The sequence below is a fragment of the Buceros rhinoceros genome, unplaced genomic scaffold (genome assembly GCF_000710305.1).
Source record: "Buceros rhinoceros silvestris isolate BGI_N320 unplaced genomic scaffold, ASM71030v1 scaffold15077, whole genome shotgun sequence".
In the NCBI taxonomy this organism is placed as follows: Eukaryota; Metazoa; Chordata; class Aves; order Bucerotiformes; family Bucerotidae; genus Buceros; species Buceros rhinoceros.
The window spans coordinates 28,555-49,446 of NW_010420577.1; the positions used below are offsets into that span (position 1 = coordinate 28,555).

A 20,892-nucleotide genomic window follows, 5' to 3' on the forward strand; every position below is an offset into this window, starting at 1 on the left:
CCAAATCCATTTCTTTTTTATTTAAAAAAAGAAGCTCTAATTTACCATAGCTACCAAAGAAGCTTCTCTATCTTACATTTTTTCCTATGGAGAACTAATTGTAAATAATCCCATTAAAGCATTACCACCATTTACTATGGTTTAATGGTGCACATATTAAGATTAGACAGCATCAGCCTTAATATTAATGGTTTAAAATGGAACTGACCAAAAAACGCAGGGATTATAAAACTCCTTTTACAAAGTCATTATTGACGAAATTGACTGGTGTTCTGTTTCTTTATTTCATAACAGATGCGTTGATATTTTGGAACTATGCGAACAAGAAGATTTGATGAAATTTCACTACCACACTTTAAAGCTCTATAGCTCCGTTAGTGCTCTGGGTAACACTAGAGTTGCTTACGCGCTTTGTAGCCATGTGGACATATCTCAGCTGTTTTATACAATAGATAACCAATACCTACCTGGACTCCTACGTTCTGGATTCTACGACTTGCTCATTAGTATTCATTTGGAGCATGCCAAGCAAGCCAAACTCATGATGAACAATGAATTTATCATTCCAGTTACAGATGAAACTCGAACTATTAAATTATATCCTGATGAAACAAAGAAGCATGGTTTACCTGGAGTGGGGCTTAGCACTTGTCTGAAACCAGGCTTTAATTTTTCTACTCCATGCTTTATTGTGACCAGTGAAGAACGTCAGACATCCAGCCCAGAGATACCCCTGGATATACTTAAATCCAAGGCCATAAGTATGCTGACAGAGGCAGTACATTGTAGTGGTGCTCATATACGAGACCCTCTTGGAGGACACATTGCATTCCAGTTCGTTCCTGTTCTTAAGCTGATAGCAACGTTGCTCATCATGGGGGTCTTTGATGACGATGATGTGAAGCAGGTGTTACTCCTCATTGATCCCAATGTGTTTGGAGATCACAAGGAAGAAACAGAAGAGAGGACGGAGAAAGAAGTAGTTACGCAAGTTGAAGAAAAAGCTGTAGAAGCTGGGGAGAAAGCAATAAAAGAAACGAAAGCTCCTGCAAAAGGCCTCTTGCAGACCAGATTACCAGAATCTGTTAAGCTTCAGGTGACCATATAATAGAAATGTATAACATATGGTCTGCTATTGATGAAAGAAATGTCGTACCTTTTGCCCGTTCTCTAGGTTTGAAATCCTGAAGGTCTTTATTCCACTTTGCCTTTTAACCTCTCGTTAACCAAATTTGATGCTGCTGCAATTCTTTCTACATACCTCTACACTCAAAACAGATACACAAATACTTACTTATTTTATAGGTGTATTTTAAAAGAGGGAGGGTTGGACGAGGTGATCTTTAAAGGACCCTTCCAACCCAAACTACTCCATGATTCTGCAATTTCTGCATGTTTTACGTGCATGGACTGAAATACTGTAAATGCTTTATAATATTGTCAAGCAGATCACATAACTTTAAAAATCTGTCACCTTTACAGTGTTAAAAGGAAAATAGAGGAAAAAAAGTTTCTTGTTTTAACAGTTTGCAGTATATAGTATCCACCATAGTTTTTCCCCAAATAAAGATTGTTGAACTGTTGAACTTAAGTCTGTTTTTTTTCTATCCTAGATGTGTTATTTGCTCAATTATTTCTGTGACTGTGAGCTAAAACACAGAGTGGAAGCAATTGTATCGTTTGCAGACCGTTACGTATCCAAATTGCAATACAATCAGAAATACAGGTACAATGAACTCATGCAAGCCCTGAACATGTCTGCTGCTTTGACTGCAAAGAAAACTAAAGAATTTCGGTCTCCTCCTCAAGAACAGGTAATATTAAACAAATGGTTGAATCTAAAAGATAAAAAAAAAATCTTTGTGATGATAGAGTTCTAAACTACCATTGGGACTGCTAGACAACCAAAGTTGAATTTGAAATAAAATTTATTAAGGTGACACAAAATACTGAATGTCCGAATGCTTATACCTGTACTCCAGGCACTAAACCGATGTTGACTGAGGATTTCTCAATGGTATAGAAAAGTTGAACGCGACTCCCCAATGCTGAGAAGCTGTGATTCATCCAGTTTTGCAAGATGATGATCATTTGATAATTTCAGTTGCTAAAAGTTAGCATGAAGTCAGTGTTGTGCTGACATCTGTACCTTGAAAATACAGATGTATGTTCTACCTCCAGGAAATAGCTTTAAGTGTAATTGTATTTTGGTGTTAATCATAATTAAAGCTTACAAAGTACCATTGCTTTGTTATTTCCTTTAAGCTGTATTAGAAATCTATGTTAATTTGATTATAAATTTGATTATAAAAGGTAGTGGATGTCTATACATTAGAATATGTCTTAGGCTCTCTGTGTTTTAACTGTGTTTTAATTCCATTAAAGATTAATATGTTGCTGAATTTTCAACTGGGAGAGGATTGTCCCTGCCCAGAAGAGATTCGGGATGAGTTATATGAATTTCATGACGATCTCCTGATTCACTGTGGTGAGTGGCAAGGTTTTGGTTTTGTTTGTCTTTTTGACCCTTTACATAAAAAAAGAACAGTTCGGTTTAAATAAAAATTTTAGTTAAAGGTTTTTTTTGTTAGAGGTGGCTTTCCTGACACCTTTTGGTGCATATTGCCAAAATACGGGAAACATGTGCATGGTTCTAAATTTCATTGTTACATATCTATTAAATATCTGGCATTATTCTATTTATACATTAATTTTAGACTTAATTAGAAAACATAAAAAGGATCCAAGCAAGGATTACCTTATATAGCATGTGCGTGTGTACAAGGAGAGTAAAAGTATTGAAAGAAGGTTATTGCTGTGAAGCTGAACAGTAGAAAATGTAATAAAAAACACTAGATGAGGGCTGCTGCTGCTGCTTTAGCTTAGTCCCCTGGTGTATACATAACTGTGATGGTCAATCATTATAAAACACTTCTGCGCTGCAGATTACAGTTTGAGTTGTCCCAGCGGAGAATTTTAATTTTCTTAGGGTATCCTCAAGGGTGAGCTATACCAGATACCCTGTGTGATTCACGTGGGTTAAGGAATCTCGTTTTAAATGTGATGCCAAAAATCGTGCGTTAGTCTGTTGAGATCTTAGTCTAACCAAGGCAATCATCAAATTATTAGTCCATTTACTAACATCTATAGTCTGAGTCATCCAGTTGTTACTGCTCATTGCCAATAATCATGCAGTTAAAACGGATATACACAAGATTTTTTGTATCTAGCGAGTAGGTAGATACATTGGTAGTCACTCTTCCAGGGGGTTTCTTGGTCCTATGGCTGATGGCGACCATCCTGTTCAAGAAGAAGGGGACAGGGCCTTTGCAGTGAATTGACATTGCACATTCTTCCCCAGGAAGAGCATGGTAATCTTAATAGTTTCTTCCTCCTCCTTCTGTTTGCCTGAGGTCACTTTTAACTAGTCACTAATACAATCTGCTAGTTCTTTCTTCACTGGTTATCCCTAAGACCTGTTTTGCCCATTTCGCGGCATTGCATTCTTTCAGTGACCTGTAATTGAACAGTTTGTGATTTCTGTAGCCGTGCTGCCTCCCATACCATTCTGTACTTGCATTGTTAAGGCTTCTGCTATCATCTTGTGCTGCTATTTCCAAGTACCCCATTAGAATCTCCAGCAACCACCAAGCTGTGATTTCATGATAAGCCAATTACCATTTTTCAACTACCTCAGCCTTAGCCTCAGCCAAAGACGGATCAGTGGGTGTCTAGATTGCTTTTCATCAGCTTATTTGTGAGGATATTGTGTAAGACAGTATTAGAAGTCCTTAGAATAAAAATTTGTATCTGTAAAGTTAGCTACGTTACAGGTGGAAATTTAATTGATTTAACGTAATTTGGTTTTGACAATCCCGTGTTGGTTGTTATTCGTCGTCGCTTCTAAGTGCATGCCAAGAACTGATTCTTTCATTCCAGCATTTTTCTGCCAAGTGTTAAAGTGAACAGTGAATATTCCCTATTTTTATTAGGGTAGATAACATCATCTCCATTGTTCAGTCACTTAGCACTTGATCTGACCTGGTTTTCAAAGATAATGTGAATTTGATATCAGAGAGTTCTCTGAAACTCCAGGATGAAGATCATGGAAGACCCCCAACTTACTTGGAAATGCCTTAGCTCTGCAATATATTTATTTTACCTTGAAATCTTATTGTTGGTATATTCAGTCAGCTTAGCTCCTGATAACTCTTCATCTTTTTACGATGTGAAACCATACGGATTATGGGTTTTTTTCTTTTCAAGGGTGCACCTTTGTTACTCTTCACTACATTATAAATGTATGTGTTGAATGAGAGAGGGAATTGAAGATTAAGAAACCACAGTCTTATTATTAAAATAGTTTAACAATCCTCTGGATTCTAAACAAGACCATATTCATTACTGCATACGGATTTATTATAGGTGGTCGGTGCAGATCAATGCTCCTCATTATCTGTGTCCTGACTTAATCCTGAAAATCAGTACTAAGAATCGCAGCTGCAGATAGAATGAATAAGAGTTGTGCTTGGAATATTTAATCAGCTTTTTAATACTAAGTATAATTTGCAGTCTAAGTGGAAAAATATGTGTGCAATCAAGTAATTAAAGCCTGCTTCATAATGAATATATGCATATAGTCTGAATTCAAGTTACTCAGGCAGACTTAATCCTAGCACGTTCTAACTGTGAGTGGTTAATTTTCCCAGCAAAATAATAGTCCTCTATCATAATTTTTGTGTGTGACTTCTTGGTTATAAACAAAAAAACAAATTTACAAGAGATTTTATTGCATAATATCAAATTGGCACTTGGCGTTGGAACTATCTGTTCCAGTGCACAGACCTCTGCCGTTTGAATTAAGCCATTAGAGGTGGTCAGCTTCTGAACGGATTAAAACTGTAAGAGCAGCACGAGTAACGAATGATACGGAGCAGGGAATGAGACCCCAGCGGGAGCAGTCCGACACTAACCTGACTCATCATCCCAGTGCATTTCTTCCTGTCTGTCCATTCCAGCCTCTCAAGAGTTCTCCCAGTGTCTCTCTCTTGCTTCCAGGGCCTAGATTTTTTTTTTCTCAATGCCAGGTAGTTTCTTGCTTTCTTTAACATCCTTGTCTGCATTCTCTTTTGTCTGCATTTAGCCCATGTCTATGGCTAAGTTATAGCAGTTCCTCTGTCACCTGATGACCCTTTCCCAGCTGAGAAGGGGAACTGGAAAAAGGAGAGGAGAGCTCTAGGTTAAAATGAAAATGGGTTTAATGAAACAGCAAAACTAATAGGAATGGCAGTATGACATACACCGAGTTACACTTAGAGCAGCAAATGCATGAAGGTCACAAAGAATGGGAAGGCAGTCCTTGGGAGCAGAACAGCAAGCAAGCCTCTCCAGGAACAGAGAGACTCAGGAGGAGAAGAAAGAGGTGGAGCAGGATCAGAAGGAGCCCTTGTCCTCAGCAACTTCCCGCCTTCTACTGAGTGTGGTGTTTATGGTCTGGGATACAGCTGTGAGCCAGCTGGGGTCAGCTGCCCTGGCTGACTCCAAACTGCTCATGGCCTGCAGACCACGGCCAGCCTTTCACTCTGTCCCAGGGCAACCAGGACATCTTTCCTCTCTGTGTTGGCTACATTTCCTTTTCTTACTTTTTCCAGACTCTGACTGTAGCCTTCTTTCATTCTTAGATTTAAATTTTGCCCAGCCAGTCTCACGTTTCCCATTCCATAAACTCCACATGTAGTCTACAGTTTCAGTGTCTAGTTCTTTCATTCTCTCACACAGCCTCTAAATGTTTTTCTTCCTAGTCACTCCTAGTCATAACTTCAACTTCCCCTTGGCACCTGCCAGCAGCAGTTTCTCAACTTGATGCCGCATTTCTTTTCTAGTTTCTTTTTTTAATACCAGTTTTAGCCTCTGCAGTTTATTCTTTTCCCTCTGCTCTAGCTCGTATCTCTTTAGTATTCTGTTTGGAAATCTTTACCTTTTCTCGATTTCACTTTGACCAGCAGCTAAACAGCAAAAGCTGACATTTCAACTTAGCACAATTAGCTCTGGTGTGAAGGGAAGCTACTTAGAGGTTCCGTGCTTCTGCATGTAGCACGTGGTATCTGACCATCACTAACAGGTATGTAAGATTTCAAAAAGTTTTGAATGGTTGTGAAGCGAGGTAGTGACCCGAACTGTATCCAAACTACCTTGTAAAATGACATCCCATCTCATCATATAGATTTTCTTGGAAAACATGTATTATCAGTATAATCTCTGAACATCTCCTTTCTTACAGGTTTAAATTCAGTTAATGTGTTTGTTTATCACTGCTAAATATCTTGACTGGGAGGTTGTGCTATATTGTGAGATACAGGCATACATTTTTTCTTTAGCTTACATTCTGCAATATGAAACACAGTATCACTTATTTAATCAAGTCTGACTCTGAGTCAAAATCAATTGCCATGGTAGAATCTTCCAAAAATACCACCTCTTTGGTCATAATACTGAAAAAATGGTACCATATATCTGGATAAGTATAGGATAATATAGGAAGTATATTTATGGAAATAAGCATAATTTGCGGGATGATACTGTAACTAACGTGTTAAAGCTGCTGGCCTTACTTCTTTTTCCCCCTGTATTAAATTTGCTGGTTAAAAATAATTCCTGTAGATATTTTGCTATTGTTCAAATATCAAAGGAGTTAATATTCCAAGGTTAAGTATTGTTTCTAACCAGTTTTATTATCTGCTAAGGTATTCCACTAGAAGAGGAGGAAGAGGAAGAGGAGGATTCCTCCTTGACTGGCAAACTCCGTTCATTGATGTACAAAATCAAAGGTCCGCCAAAAGCAGAAAAAGTAGAACCTAAGGAGGAAGAAGAGAAGTCTCCCAGTAAGTTTTCTTTCCACATAAATACTTCTGTGATGCAATGGCTAAAGGTGTACACTGTCAAGAGTGTATTTTCTAACACAGCTTCCTAGCAGAAACTGCCTCTTTAAGTTCCTTCTGCCTCTTAGAACAATTATCCTACATGCTGAACATCTCAGATGCATTGTGAAACAAGAATTTAAAATGGGTGGAAGATTTTGGATCCAGATCATTAACTCTCTGGTTGCAAGTTTGCATGTTCTTTACAAAGATACGTGAATAATTAATGGTGGCACGTTAACGTTCCAAACTTGAGAAATTTCCATATATACATTGGGTTTTTTTTTCAAATGCAGAAGTTTTCCTCTGTACAACTTAACTCAATTTTTTTTTTTTGCTGTGTGAGTATCTATGCATCTCGGTACCAAGATATATGCGACAAAATGGTTTTACACTTTTTGGGTTTTGAATTCAAAAGGATGGCTTTCACTTATTTCACCTGATGATGGTGAAATTAAAAAGCAACATTCGTTAAAAAGTAACAACTTGTCTCAAGCATCGCATATATGCACATGCATATATCCATATCGTGTCCTTTCTGACTATATCCTTTCTGAATTTAAAGAAATACTTCATCTGTTTGACTACTTAAACAGAAGGACCATCTTTATTTTCAGAAGTACAAATTCTGTATTCATAAATGCTTGAGTTAACAGAATTTTCCAGAATTTAGTGTTGTTAATTTTTTATTGTGCTCTTTGCTTCTGTAGATCTTTGACATGTGTCAGAAAGAAGAGAAAAATACTGTCTAGTTATCATTTTGCCTGAAAACTTTTCTCTGTTTATAAATCTTATTGCTCTTTACAGTGATCTTTCATATTGCTTAAATATACATGAAAAGAACAGGTGCCATTTAGCAGAATTTTTTTTTTTAACGTTCTCTTCTGCAGCAGAATATTACAGAGAAGGAGGACTGGAATATACCTGTGTGTTTGCTAAGTAATATTAAGCTATTAACATTTGTTTTAAAATGGAAATGTTTAACTCAAAACGCTTGAAAAGTCTGTGTATATGTTTTGAAACTAAAGAGATAAGAAAGACAATTTAATCCACACATAGAGGAATGATGGATAAACTGTGACTGTAACTCATCGTTTTGGTAATACAAAAAGATGGAAAGGTTGTCTTTTCTTCAGAAGAGTAAATTAAAGTGACATTTGTGGTCATCTGTACGCAAATGCCATATGCTTACCGTAATTCATGCCTGTCGTATTACTTTACCACGCTCAGTGACGTAAAGCAGGCAAAACAGGAGACTGAGAATTTGTTTTAGCAAGTTTTCTTATTCCTACAAGCAGATTCAGAAGATCCTACAAGCAGATCCAGCAAAAAATTTGAACACTTAGTATGTTTTGTAATAGACCTTTATATAGAGGAAATGAAAGATTTTAAAGATTTTTTACTTCATTCAATCAATTTTAACTTGTAAATGCTGCCAGAGCTTACAGTAAGTGCTATACTCTATGTGAACCATTTTTGTTTCTCTAAAACGATGGATTTTCAGAGAAACCAAGCATGTTCATAACCAGAGAGGGATGTCATATGTAGTAGCTGGTCATTTTTTTAAGTGCTTTTTAAAACATTATTTAGCTGGTTAAGACATTTAAGAAACAATGTGGGTGCATTAAGTAATTGATAAGTGCATGCAGTCATTTTAGCAACAGAAAGGTGAGAATAGACTGTTGCATTTATTACTGTGTCTCAAATATACACTACTTTTAATTAAAAGGAAGCACCTAAATAAAAGCTGCAGACACCTTCCTGTAATGTTTGCTACATAGATTAGTTCAATCTCTTTGCTACTTGACAGCTACTTGACAGCAAAACAGAGATTGTAAATGGAAAGTCCTACGTCCTGAAGTTATCTTAAGATCCGTCTGCTTCAGCTGAGTAGCAATTTGTCATTATTATTTCATCTCTGCAATATTACGTGTTGCATTTTGAAGTTATATTGTTCTTTTGGCTCTACTTCCTCTAATAAATTATTTATTGTAGCTGATTCTGTTATTGGCAGGGAACAAGTAGTAGGAAAACGAAGTGTTTATATTCCTTCCTGCTACTCTCTCTTCAAACAGACATACATACATGCACATAAACACTCCGAAACACTTGAAATCACAGACTTTTGAAATCACTGAGCAGGATTCCTTCAAGTGTACATCCTCATACCCTGTTCGCTAACACAGGAGGAGTGTTCATGGTCTAAAGAGAAGAGATGGGTTCTGTGCTTGTAATTCCTCTACAATCTGCATGAGCATTTTGTTGAGCCTCTTTGAGCCTTTCACTGCCGTGTGTTACCCACAGTGAGGTTGATGCGCAGGGTGAATCTCAGAAATGTTGTCTTTGCTGTCATGTGTTTATGAGTTTTCAATCTGCAGTAGTGAGGGATAAGTACGGCAAAAAGCCCAATTCCTCCAGATCTTCCATTAGAATATCAACTTTTACTGAGGTTTCTCATTGCCTTTGTGAATCCAGATTGGGTTTTGCCAGCTCTAAGTTTCTGTAACACCCTCCAAATATAAGCAGAATTGGGCAAGTGGCTTGAGGTTGTTCTTCCAACCAATAGTAGTGGTAAGTGCGTCCCTTCTACTTCCAGTTTGCTCATTTTGGTAATAAGTCTTTGTACAGACCCAACACAGTTAATGTCATTTCAGACTTAATCGTTTCATCAAGAGTTGTGTGAGATGAGACAGCAATCCTATTTTATAATTCAGGACACCTTTTACATGATCTGTTTGTTCTGTAAAGCACCAGAGAGGGTTTATCCTGACCTGAAAGTATATTTTGGTCTGTTAAGCTTCATACTAGGTTGTAAAATGTGAGGCATTAAAAAGGGTTTTCTTCTCCAGTGACTCATCTGGAGCATCTGCTTTCTCTTTAATAGGTAGTAGGACCTACTCAGTGCCTGGAAAGTATAATTTCTTCTTCAGGCTTCATGTGGATTCTGTTGCCACTAATCAGGAAGCATTCACTCGTAAAGCCTCAGGGCACTGCATCCTTGGAACACGGCAGTTTACATATTTCATATTCTGGCACTTTGAGTAGCAAGAGATGCCAGTTGGACAAGTGATTCTGCAGTGTTTGTTTTTCCAGAAATTACAGATAATCTGTTCAGGCTTGGGCTCCTCCTTGGAGTGATACATAGTACAAATATGCATATGGATTAAATAATTCAAAGGACACGGAAAAATTACATCTCTTTTCTATTATCATTATTATACTTGACTGTAGCTGGAGACTGTGAGATACATAGTCCATGTGTGCACTTCCAGGAAATCTGAAATTCAGAGAGTGAAAGGAATTGAGTCCCTGAGGTACCCCTATCCTCTTGTGCACAAAGAGGGGTGGTGGTGTGCATGGCATGTACCTATGGCCAAGGTTAAAAGTTTCTTGCCTTGAAGACCTGGTGATACCTACTCAAGATGTGGCTATTCTTAGGAAAGATCTATTTTCTACAAACAACTCTTCCTTTCCTCTAACTGTGCATTCATATCTACTCACAAATGGGCTTTTGTCTTAGGAAAGGAATGCCAGCAATTTAAACTAGTGTTAATGATAAAGAGGTAAAATCTGTTATTAAGAAAGAGCTAGACCTTGGAGAATAAACACATTGAGGCAATAAATTAGTGTTAATTCTGATGATAGAACTTTTGTAACTGTCAAGTCACAATTTAGATAAGGCATATATATGGGGGACTCATCATGCAGTCTGGAAAGATTGTTAAGGCACTGCAATTTCTTGTTAAAACTTAAAAATGAAAAAAAAAAAAAAAAAAAAAAAAAAAAAAAAAAAAAGAAAAGCAACTATTTTAGCTGGTTATTGATGTCACCTTGCCCAGTACTCAGATTGCTCCCAGCTTCTGTTACAGGTTAATCTGATGGTGGGCCCTTCACATCCTTCCCCAAGCAAAGGACTTGTGGTGTGATAAAAGGGATAGTACCCCTTACAGACAAGGCATGGGAAAGAAAGACTTTTTATTTAGGCTAGGGAGTGATATGTCTTCTCTTTAGTTTTTCTGCAGGTGGAAATGAAACGAGATCAATGGTCTCGTCTGTGCATTTTCAGAATAGGAACTATGGCTGTCAGGCTCACTTAACAATGGCTCTTCAAGTGTCTCTAATTTAGGGAGGGTGTCTGCTATTATACTACGAATCTGTCATATAGGATCATATATTCTGAATATATACCCTTGATTACTGGTCCTAGAACAGAAATCAGAAAACAGAATTTACCGGTTGGAACAAATGCCCCAATTCAGTTCTCACGTTAAAACAATGAACCATGGATCTTTCAAAGTGATCTTAGTGTGGATATATGAGAATGTCTGTGTGAAAAGGTTAAGTCTCTGTTGAATAATATCCACTTCATGTTAAGGGAAAAAAAAAAAAAAAAGAGATGTAATTGTAGCATTAAGTTGAAGAATCAAGATTGTGTCCTTTGAGACTTTGTTCCTTAGAGTGCTACGTACACCGAAACCACAGAATGTTAACTTATTAGTTGTTACTTACAATAGACTTCCCACTGGCTCACTGGCTCTTAGCTCCTTTTTTTTTTTTGCTTGTTTTTTAAATTCTGGTTGTAGAACATTTGATTGCTGTACACTACATTTGTGATTTATTAGCAGGCAAAAAAAAATCAGACTGTTGCTGTCTATTACTGAGATCATACTGAAGTCGTCACATTTGATTGTTTCGCATCTATTCTCATCTTTTGGCTGAGTTGCAAGGAGATCTTTTTTCCTCAAGTGCCACAAACAATTGTTTCACTATAGGGCAAAAGAGGGTAGAAGAGATTAGAGGGGCAGAAACAACGCATCACTGTCACAATACATCTGATTAGAAAAACAGACTCTAAGCATGACTCTGCTAAACCTGTACTAAGATGCATGTAAGGTGGAAGCCTTTAAGGATTATTAATGAAATCCTAAAGGATTATTAATCAAGTCTTTGTCAAATTTTCCAAGTGCTTCTGGCTGTCCTCTTTGCAGGAGTTCAGATAGAAGTCCTGAGAGTGTGCCGCTGTGCTTAGGTGTGGGAGACGATATGTAAGCGTCTGGGAGAGGCACCTCGAGAATTCTCTAGTTACAGAGCATTGCAGTCCAGTTTCTGTCTTTAATAAATATTCGGATAAGAAATTAATCCTGGGAATGAGCCTTATGCACTTGGAGCTAGAAGCACTGGACAGACTCTACAGTTTTGGAATCATATGATAGTTAAGACAGGCTGTAATGCTTCAGATCCATCCAACCCAATGTCTTGTTTTGAGCAGTGACCACAAGTAGTTATCTAAAATAAATAAGATAATAAGATAAGATAAATAAGAAGACTTAGAACTTTAATGCTCTTCCAGTCTCCAGTTATCTTCAGGAGATTTCCTCAGTCTAAAGTGGTTTATCTTTTTCTATCCCCATTGTATCTTTCTGACAGATACTCAAGCAAATGTGAACCTTTAGCATGTCGCATTTTTTGCAGGGAGTGTCAGGGTTCTGTCATCCACTATGTGAAGAAACACCTTCCCTTTTGGCTTAGCTGTTGCGTTGTGAACGGGCTTCATTTGACGGCCTCTTCTTGTGTTGGATGAAAAGGTGTGACTGAACTGTGGATTAACCTAATGGTGTAATGTATTCTGCTTTAACCATTCCTTTCTTAATAAATCCTGGCTTCTGATTTGGTCTTTTTGACTGCCAGTGAATTTGAGTTGATACTGATAATGGAGCTGATCAGGGAGGTCTCCCTCTTAGAGTTACTCAGAAAAGCATCGAGACACAGTCCTGGACTACTGGCTTTAGGCAGCCCCGTTTGAGCATGGGTTTTGGACCAAATGACCTCCAGAGGGCTCTTCCAACCTCAACTATTCTGTGATTCTGTGATTTTCGTGGATCTGTCTGCCAGATGTGCTGATATTTGCTTCATAACTTTGTATCATCAGGCTTGTTTGCATCTCCTTATCCTCTTCTCGTGTCTTTTGGGGAAGGAAGCTACTTAACATCACAGAACATGGCATGGATATACGTAGAAATTCACTGCTGTTTCCCCCTCTTTGTGACCACTACAATTTATTTCTACCCTCTATTTCTTACCTTTCAACCAAAAATTCATCCTTGCAAGGATATGGCTAATTGATTTCTCCAAGGCTATTTTCTATAGTGCCAAAAAATAGTTATGTGGAGCAATAGAAAAAAATCCTAACCTTCAAAGGTGCTAAAATCTAGGAAACACACAGGGTTATTTTGTTGCACTTACACCTGAGAACATCTGCATAGACAATTCAATATCAGGGCAACAATTTGTTTTGCATTTGTTCATTTCATGAGAATGTGCTTCTAGTGGAATATTATGTTTGTACTAAAATTGTAATAATCTTTCAGTTATATGCATAAATATCTGACAGTTAACTCAAGTGTATAAAATTGCCTTCATAATTGAATCAGTGCAAATAATACTTTTGTTGCCAAAGTGGAAAATACCTCTTTGGAGTGAATTATATGATATTTGCTATCATCAAACAAAATAAAAAAAAATCCAGAATATCCTGTTATTTTTAAAGTAATATTCCTTTCAAAATTATATAGGTCTAGCAGTGCTAAGGAAATGAGGAATTGTATTTGTAAAACAAGAAAAACAATTTGTGCACATTTTGTCCTTTAGCCCTGTAACCTGTGCTATCAAAGACCTGTGCTATCAAAGACCATAATTCCATGGGAGGAAACCTTAACTCCTCCTTGAGTTTACCACTTCAGGTTGCTCTTTATCCAGTGTTTATCCCCACCCCTCGTCAGAAAGCCAGAGTAAGTAATTCTATTCTTTAATAAGGTCCTTGACAGAAACGTGTTATATTTATGTAACAAGAAGTCAGTGACACTCAGTGAGTTGGAAAGTTATAGGAAATTATTCATTATTCTAGGAAAGAATAGTTTAGTGCAAGAATGAAAAGAGAGGAGATTGCCCTGTTGCACCGAAAGGCGGCATTGTTTTGAGAGAAGAAAGTTATACAGTGTTTTAGAATGTAGCTTGTTTAATGTTTTCATTCATAACGTGTCCTAAGAATAGGGCTGTCTTAATGAAATACAGAATCTCTCCCCACAGATTGAACAAAATCTGAGAATTAATGATGGTTTGCTATAAATGCATCATGAAATTAAAGGAAGAAGAGTTAGCAAGTGAAAGGATAGTGTAGACCCCCCCACAAAAAAAAAAAAAAGGATATACACTAACAATAAACACTTTTGTGCTGGAAATTGGGATGGGGCAATTCTTACCAGTGGGAGAACTTTGGGAAAGTCAAGAGGTAACTTTGCTGGAAATAGAGGAAAGAAACTTGCATTGGTTTAAGAGGGAAGGTGATTATTCATGTTCTACTTGATATCAACAATGAACATTTGTTGGAACAAGGACTGGAAGTGTTTAATTTTCTGGTAAATTTCCTAACTTTGGAGATCAGAAAAATTGTTTTCAGCACCATTGAACGTGTAATGTCCACGACAGAACTGCTTCAAGCAATATGCGTTGTGTAGTTCCAAACAATACAATTGTTTTAGAAAATGTATTCCTAAGAGACAGCGACTTTGCCCAAGCAGACGGGAAATACAGATTACAATGTCAGTTTGCATCTCCTGCTGCTTGGTGTGTTTGTATCATCGTACAATTCTGAGAAGTTTCCAGGTAGATCATCTTTTTTAAGATGATGTAGATTTTTTTTTTTTGAACAACAAAAGAGCTAAATATTCATCAAGTGAATGAGCAGCAAAACATGCTCAAGCCATCCTGACTGGGGCCTGAATTGGATATTTTATTTCAAAAGGCGACTATCTCATCCTATTTTCTTAATGTTTTGTAGGTTTAGAATGGAATTTATTTCCTACTTCTTGGCAAAATTGTTGGGCAAGCTGAGCTCACATTCATTAACATTTGTGCTGTAAATGGAGGTCATACTTGTCAGCCAATAAACTGTTTACTGAAAACTTCAGTACCAATTCCTGTATTCCAAACCTAAGCTGAAGTTCGTAAAAATATGATATTTCTTTGGCATTATAAAGTTAGATTTCAGTCATTCCTAATGAAAAAGTGTTTTTTTGGCACTTAGTGCTATTTTGTAAATCTTGCTGTAGAAATGAAGGCTAAATTAAAAGATCAAATATAACATTTAACTTACAAGGATGGTTCTTAGAATCATGATCATCTAAGAAAGGGGTTTTTTGCCAACAATCTGGCATTGACTTGAACGCTCGGTAGATGTTTTGTGTTTACCATCTCTTAGGAGCATCACTGAAAGTTCTAAAAATTACTTTTGAAAAGCTGAAAAATTCTGTTCGGTCTGCTCGTATTCTTTTGCTCTCTTACAAGTGCCTCTTTGTCTATTGGTATCTAATATTTTACTATAATACATGTTTTTGACGGTTGTTGTAATGGCTAGTAACATTTCCTGAAATACATTCTATTTTCAGCTACACTGAAAGAACTCATATCCCAGACCATGGTGCGCTGGTCCCAGGAGGATCAGATTCAAGATCCAGAACTGGTTCGGATTATGTACAACCTCCTTCGCAGGCAGTACGACAGCATCGGTGAGCTGCTGCAGGCTCTGAGGAAAGCGTACACCATCAGCGCTGCCTCTGTGAAGGACACCATTAACCTGCTTGCGTCACTGGGCCAGATTCGCTCCCTTCTGAGTGTCAGGATGGGAAAAGAGGAGGAATTGCTAATGATTAATGGATTAGGGTATGGAATTAACGTAATTTTATTTTTAAGTTTGTGTTAAGCTTTTTATTATATTAGTAAATCCTTTCATTTTGGATCATGGTTGAAAACTGCTGCTCTACTAACATGCAGATATGTACCAGAAATTTTAATTTTCACAGATATTTCCAAGATGGCTCCAATTAACCTCTTTAGCAATATTGAATATTTCAAAGTTTCTCTGAGCTAAGGTGTTTTCTCATCTACAGTAAATGGACTCCTGACGCTTAAAGCATCATCAAAGTACATGCTTTAGCAGCTCTGAAGCAAACAGATAACTTAAATCTTTTTTGCTATCAGTACTACATCTTTCTCAAACGTCAGCCTCATGTTACAATTCGTGCATGAATGAATAAACTTGCTGGTGTCTTTTTAAAAGCTTGTGCAAGCAGTTAGGTTGAATGAACAAAGTGTTACGACCTGAAGTATTCCAAACTGGTTGCTGTTATGTCGTTATCAGCTGCAGCTTAAAATATTTGAAAACAGAAGACTGCTTATCTTATCCTTTATAACATTAGAATTATTAGAAATTGCCTTTATGTAACGCCTGATGTGATAATAGTTTTTCTGTGTCTTTGCTATGAAATTACTTCTGTTAAGCAGTGGTGTTATGGTGCATGACTGTTAGTCCTTTTATGTGAATAATTTCCATATTAGGAGAGTTAATGTTGGAAGGAAAAAAAATCACAGAAAATCAATTACCTCAATTAAAATGTTGTATTTAAAAGAGAGAAGCTGACAGTATGATTACTCAAGAACTCTATTTATTTGCCTTTCATCAAGAGCCTTGAACAAGTTCCATTATTCTTACTATTTCTCTGTAAAAACCATATTGTTTTTGTAAAAATCACTAGGACTAATCTCTTCAGTTGAATTGAGCAAGTGGTTGTAACTACTCATTAGTTAGTATGTGACAGTATTACCTGATTTGACCCTGATGCCGAGTTTGTAAAGTTATGGAGAGTTCTTGGAGGGATAAAGGTTGTGTCTAAACTCAGGATGTGTGTAGCCCCGTTCCCAGAGGTGCTCTGTTAGCAGTCGCTGTCCATTCCCAGTTCTCTGTGTTTCTTTAAAGCAGGCATGATGTCTGTTATTTGCCATTTGTTTTTAAAAGGTTGCCCTAAAATTTTAGCAATCCCTGGATTCCCTATCAAAGCACATTAATTGTGTTCTGGGTTAAGAAACCAATACAGCAAATTCTAGATTGTGTTGAGAAATGTTAAAATATTCCTGTTCAACAGAATCGTATGCCATTTTCCATCTTCTGACAGATGGTCTAATTTTGGAAATATTGATGAAGCACTGTTAACAGAAAACCTTGGATATTAATTCTATTTATTGTCTTCTATTTTGTGAGCTGAGAAAATTAATTAAGAGGTGTTAACTGCAGAGGCAAGATTAGAGTTAGGTTTCTTGATCTCCATTCTCTACTTAAAACATAACAGTATATATTCTTTTCCCCGTAGATGATCACCGAATACATTTTTTCTTTAAACAGAACAGATGGTAAAAGAAATTTAAAGATGAAGACATGCCATTTTGAAATAATGTTAAAGTTTAGATTCTTATTATATAGAATTCATGCAATTAGAGGAATGACAGCATATTGAAATGTGAAACATTTCGTTGTCAGTTGGTTTTGTGTTATGCTGAAATCTAACAATTTGAAGTGATGTTGCTACAGTGAAATCATATTTCTGACAGCTTTAATAATGCATCAATTTAAATTATAATGGTGTTTCTTAACAACACATTGTTGCCTTTTCTTCCTTTTTAGGAATATAATGAACAACAAGGTGTTTTATCAGCATCCTAACTTAATGAGAGTCTTGGGCATGCATGAGACTGTTATGGAAGTGATGGTAAATGTGCTTGGAGGAGGTAAATCTCAGGTAATTTCACCATAATGTTATTGTGTGATCTGCATTTTGAACCTCTCTGGAGTTACACTATGGTATTTGCAAAGGAGTATCCGAAGAAAAATACATCTCCTTCATGTAAGAAAGATTTTGCTTCTCCAAATTGAAATATGGATTTATGTTGAAGTACAACAGATTTTGTAGTGCTAGAAGGAGAAGCCCGGCATTCTAGAATTTGATTTTTTAAAAGTGAGTGTTTCTAGGTGTTTCATTTCTCTTGTAACAGGACTCTAAAGGAGTTTGTTCTTACTTTAAAGATGTATTTTAGCTGCATTTATGGGAAGTGTAGCTCTGCTAGAAAAATACACCTCTTCATCTTTGATAAAGTGTTATTGACAATAAACTATAAATAAGAGACTAACACAAACTTCAAATTCAAATACTGGATTTGAGCAATAATTTGCTTGAGGTGTTGTTTTTCCATTTCTTTGCATTATGCTTGAGTAAATGTGTGTTAGTTTAAAGGCAGTGTGCATAAACTTTGAGAAGCCTAACTGGACTTTTAGCTACTTAAGAAAGTCAGAAGTGAAGCAGGCTTATCTTCTTTCTTCTCTTTGCTTATGCCTGATGGTTTTATCCTGTTGCCTCCCTCCCCAAAGGAGGTGTCTCCTCTGATCCCAGTACTGCTTTGTTGTTTCTTTTTGCTGTTGTTTTCTTTTGCCTGGTCTTTCATTCTTATGTATTCGAAACAATTTTCACCCTATTTTACTACCAATTTTCACCCCATTTTACTACCTTGTGCTTATCTTGTCTTAGTCTGGCAAGTTTTCATTCCCTGAATGCCTACTAAGTGCAGTTACACCCCTCTGTCTTTGCCTCTTTGGTCACAGAGCTCAGGTGCTTTTTTTTAAAATATGGTCACATTTGAGTTCAAGGCCAGCTACAATTAATTTTAGGATGATTGATGCTTTGTTAATTCATAGATGCCACAACCCTCTGGTTTTGATACACGTACATATAGTCAAAGGTGACAAAGAAAACCAACCCAAAACAACAAAACCAACACCAAGTGCCTTCTAATTCCATTAAAAATGTTTTCAATGAATATTTTAGTAACAGAGACTTACAAAAATGCTTCACAGAAATTACTATTACATCACTCAAAGGGATAGAAAATTCCCAGACCTAGAAAATTGCATGGTAACCTGGTGTTGCAGTGTTTAATGTGTCTGGCCACCCTATATGTCCTATTTTATGTCTCTGTCTTTATGAACTGTATGGGAAGAGTTAGGTACCTCCAAAGGGACCCAAACCCTCACCTACTGAACTGGCACAGGAGCAGAAATCTTAAGAAGTAGTACAGGCTAGAAATCGGGTGTGTTTGGAATTTGATCTAGCCCAGACTCCAGTGCCTCATTTTGTCCTTAAGAGTGAAAACTTCCAGATACTCATGATTCAGAACCCATAATGTTCTTAAGGAGTCACAGGGCTACAATCATGTTATGAAATAACACAGCAAGGCTTAGTAACAAAGACTTTTCCACAGCATTAGCACAGATTTTAGATATTACAGCGGGGAGATTTTGCAGAACAAACCATTGGACAGGGAGCTGTACAGGCAGAGAAGTGTCACTTCTCAGTTCCAGGCATGAAGTTTCCTTCATAGGAACTGCAGCCTTGCAGGGGGAGAAAGTACGGCTTTTAAATTCACCGACATCTGCTGCCTTTTGCTCCTCTGCTGGCATGCTTAACATCTAGTCTGGCTCAGAGGTCTCCCTTGAAAGGTTGTTGACCCTAGGTAGAACTGCGAGGCTGTAATCTGTAAAAGGTCCGTGTGCTGCAGTTCTTTCACTCTGCTGGGTGAGGGATTCCTCTGAATAGAAAAGAGTAGGGCCAGAAAGAGTGAGCATGCCTTGGTCAGCTGTGGCTTGGAATTCTCTGTGGGTTTATCCGGTGAGTCGCTTACATGCAATTCAAATAGAGTGATGGCATCAGACACTAGTACACTGCATTTCCTGCTCTCAAGGCAAGATCCTCGTGGCTGGAGTGTTAGTATGGTCCCTTTTGTTTTCGCTTTCCAGCTTCATGGGCATCTCTATCTGTTCAGTGTTACAGCTTCAAGATTTAGGATGAGCAACCATGCCAACTGGTCTGGTTTAGGAATTGGGCATTTTCTTAGGCTGCGGCAGCAGGTGCTTTAAGCTAGATCTCCAGCTTCTTGGATTAAATGATTTTATAATGAGCCCGGCCTGAGACATGTAGTGAAGTGTTACAGCTTACACTTCTCTGAAGGAATGGTGAGAAGGTAAAAACTTGTCAGTTCAAACTGGATAAAGCTTATGCCAGGCTTCTTTCCAGTTGTGCTGCTAGTGACTGCGTCAGAAACAGATGAGGAGGTCTGTGGAATATGGTGCGCCTGAAGGTCTCGGTGCCTTAGGAGTTTTGCTACCACTGGCTAACAAAAACCTGGTGAAACATATATCCCAGAAATACTTGAGAAAGCTCTCAGCCTCTCCATCACAGTTAGGTTTGGGTCTGTATCTTAATGCCTACAACGGGTATTTTAAAGACTGTGTCTTTAGCTCTTGTAATTTTGGAATCTTAATGTCATGTTGGTTCTTGGTGTTGGTTGTTCATTCATTTTCAAAGAATCCTGAGCAACACCCTTTTGGTTGCCAGAATTGAACCATTTTACTTCAACATTGTTTCTTACTGATTGAAAGTTTTAGAATTGCATATTCATATTTATTCTTGTCAGTAATGAGGAATTTCTAAAATGACAATTTTTAACAGTATTACTGTTACTGTGGTTTTTTAAACAAAGTTACGTCGCACATTCTGTTAAAATCCCTGTAAATTTGGGGGGAGGAATTTTGTTGAGTTGTTGAATGAATCTTGTTCATTAATTTTCATCCACCCTACATTTAAGGAGAGGAAATCATATATAATTCTGCTTGTATCTAATGGCTCCTTCAGGACTGAAATAGACAAATAAGCCACATATCTTAGGGGGAAAAATGTGCCAAAATAAAACTACAGTTAGTCAAGTCTCTGGAAGTTAGGAAGTGCACCGGATGTCTGGAGAAGGTAATACATATCATATAGCTTTTAAGTACATAATCACTTTTTTTGCAAGATTGTTGTCTCCTTAAGTGAAAGGTTTGCACTTCTTGGAGTGAATGTGGCTTCTAAAGAAGGCAACATTTATTAGACTCTGTTAGAATAAGGTATGAACAATATTATTTATAGTTGAAAGGTATGAAGTCAAGGAGGCAGGATGTCATAGGAAGAAAAAACCCTGTGATATTCTGATTAAAATGCTTAGATATCACCTTGGATATTATAGAATATATATATATATGAAATATATAGAAAACATT

At 37.2% G+C, this 20,892-nt stretch overlaps 1 protein-coding gene across 1 annotated transcript in view; it reads left to right on the plus strand.

Annotated features, from left to right (window-relative positions):
- RYR3 (ryanodine receptor 3) overlaps positions 1-20,892 on the plus strand; it is a gene marked incomplete at both ends in the record, with an annotated part of 117,924 nt that overhangs the window by 27,380 nt on the left and 69,652 nt on the right. Inside the window, 6 exons of the mRNA XM_010139358.1 lie at positions 295-1,096; positions 1,614-1,814; positions 2,386-2,488; positions 6,744-6,881; positions 15,362-15,635; positions 17,431-17,545. Of these exons, the coding sequence (XP_010137660.1) occupies positions 295-1,096; positions 1,614-1,814; positions 2,386-2,488; positions 6,744-6,881; positions 15,362-15,635; positions 17,431-17,545 (1,633 nt within the window). The remainder of the gene's footprint in view (positions 1-294; positions 1,097-1,613; positions 1,815-2,385; positions 2,489-6,743; positions 6,882-15,361; positions 15,636-17,430; positions 17,546-20,892) is intronic.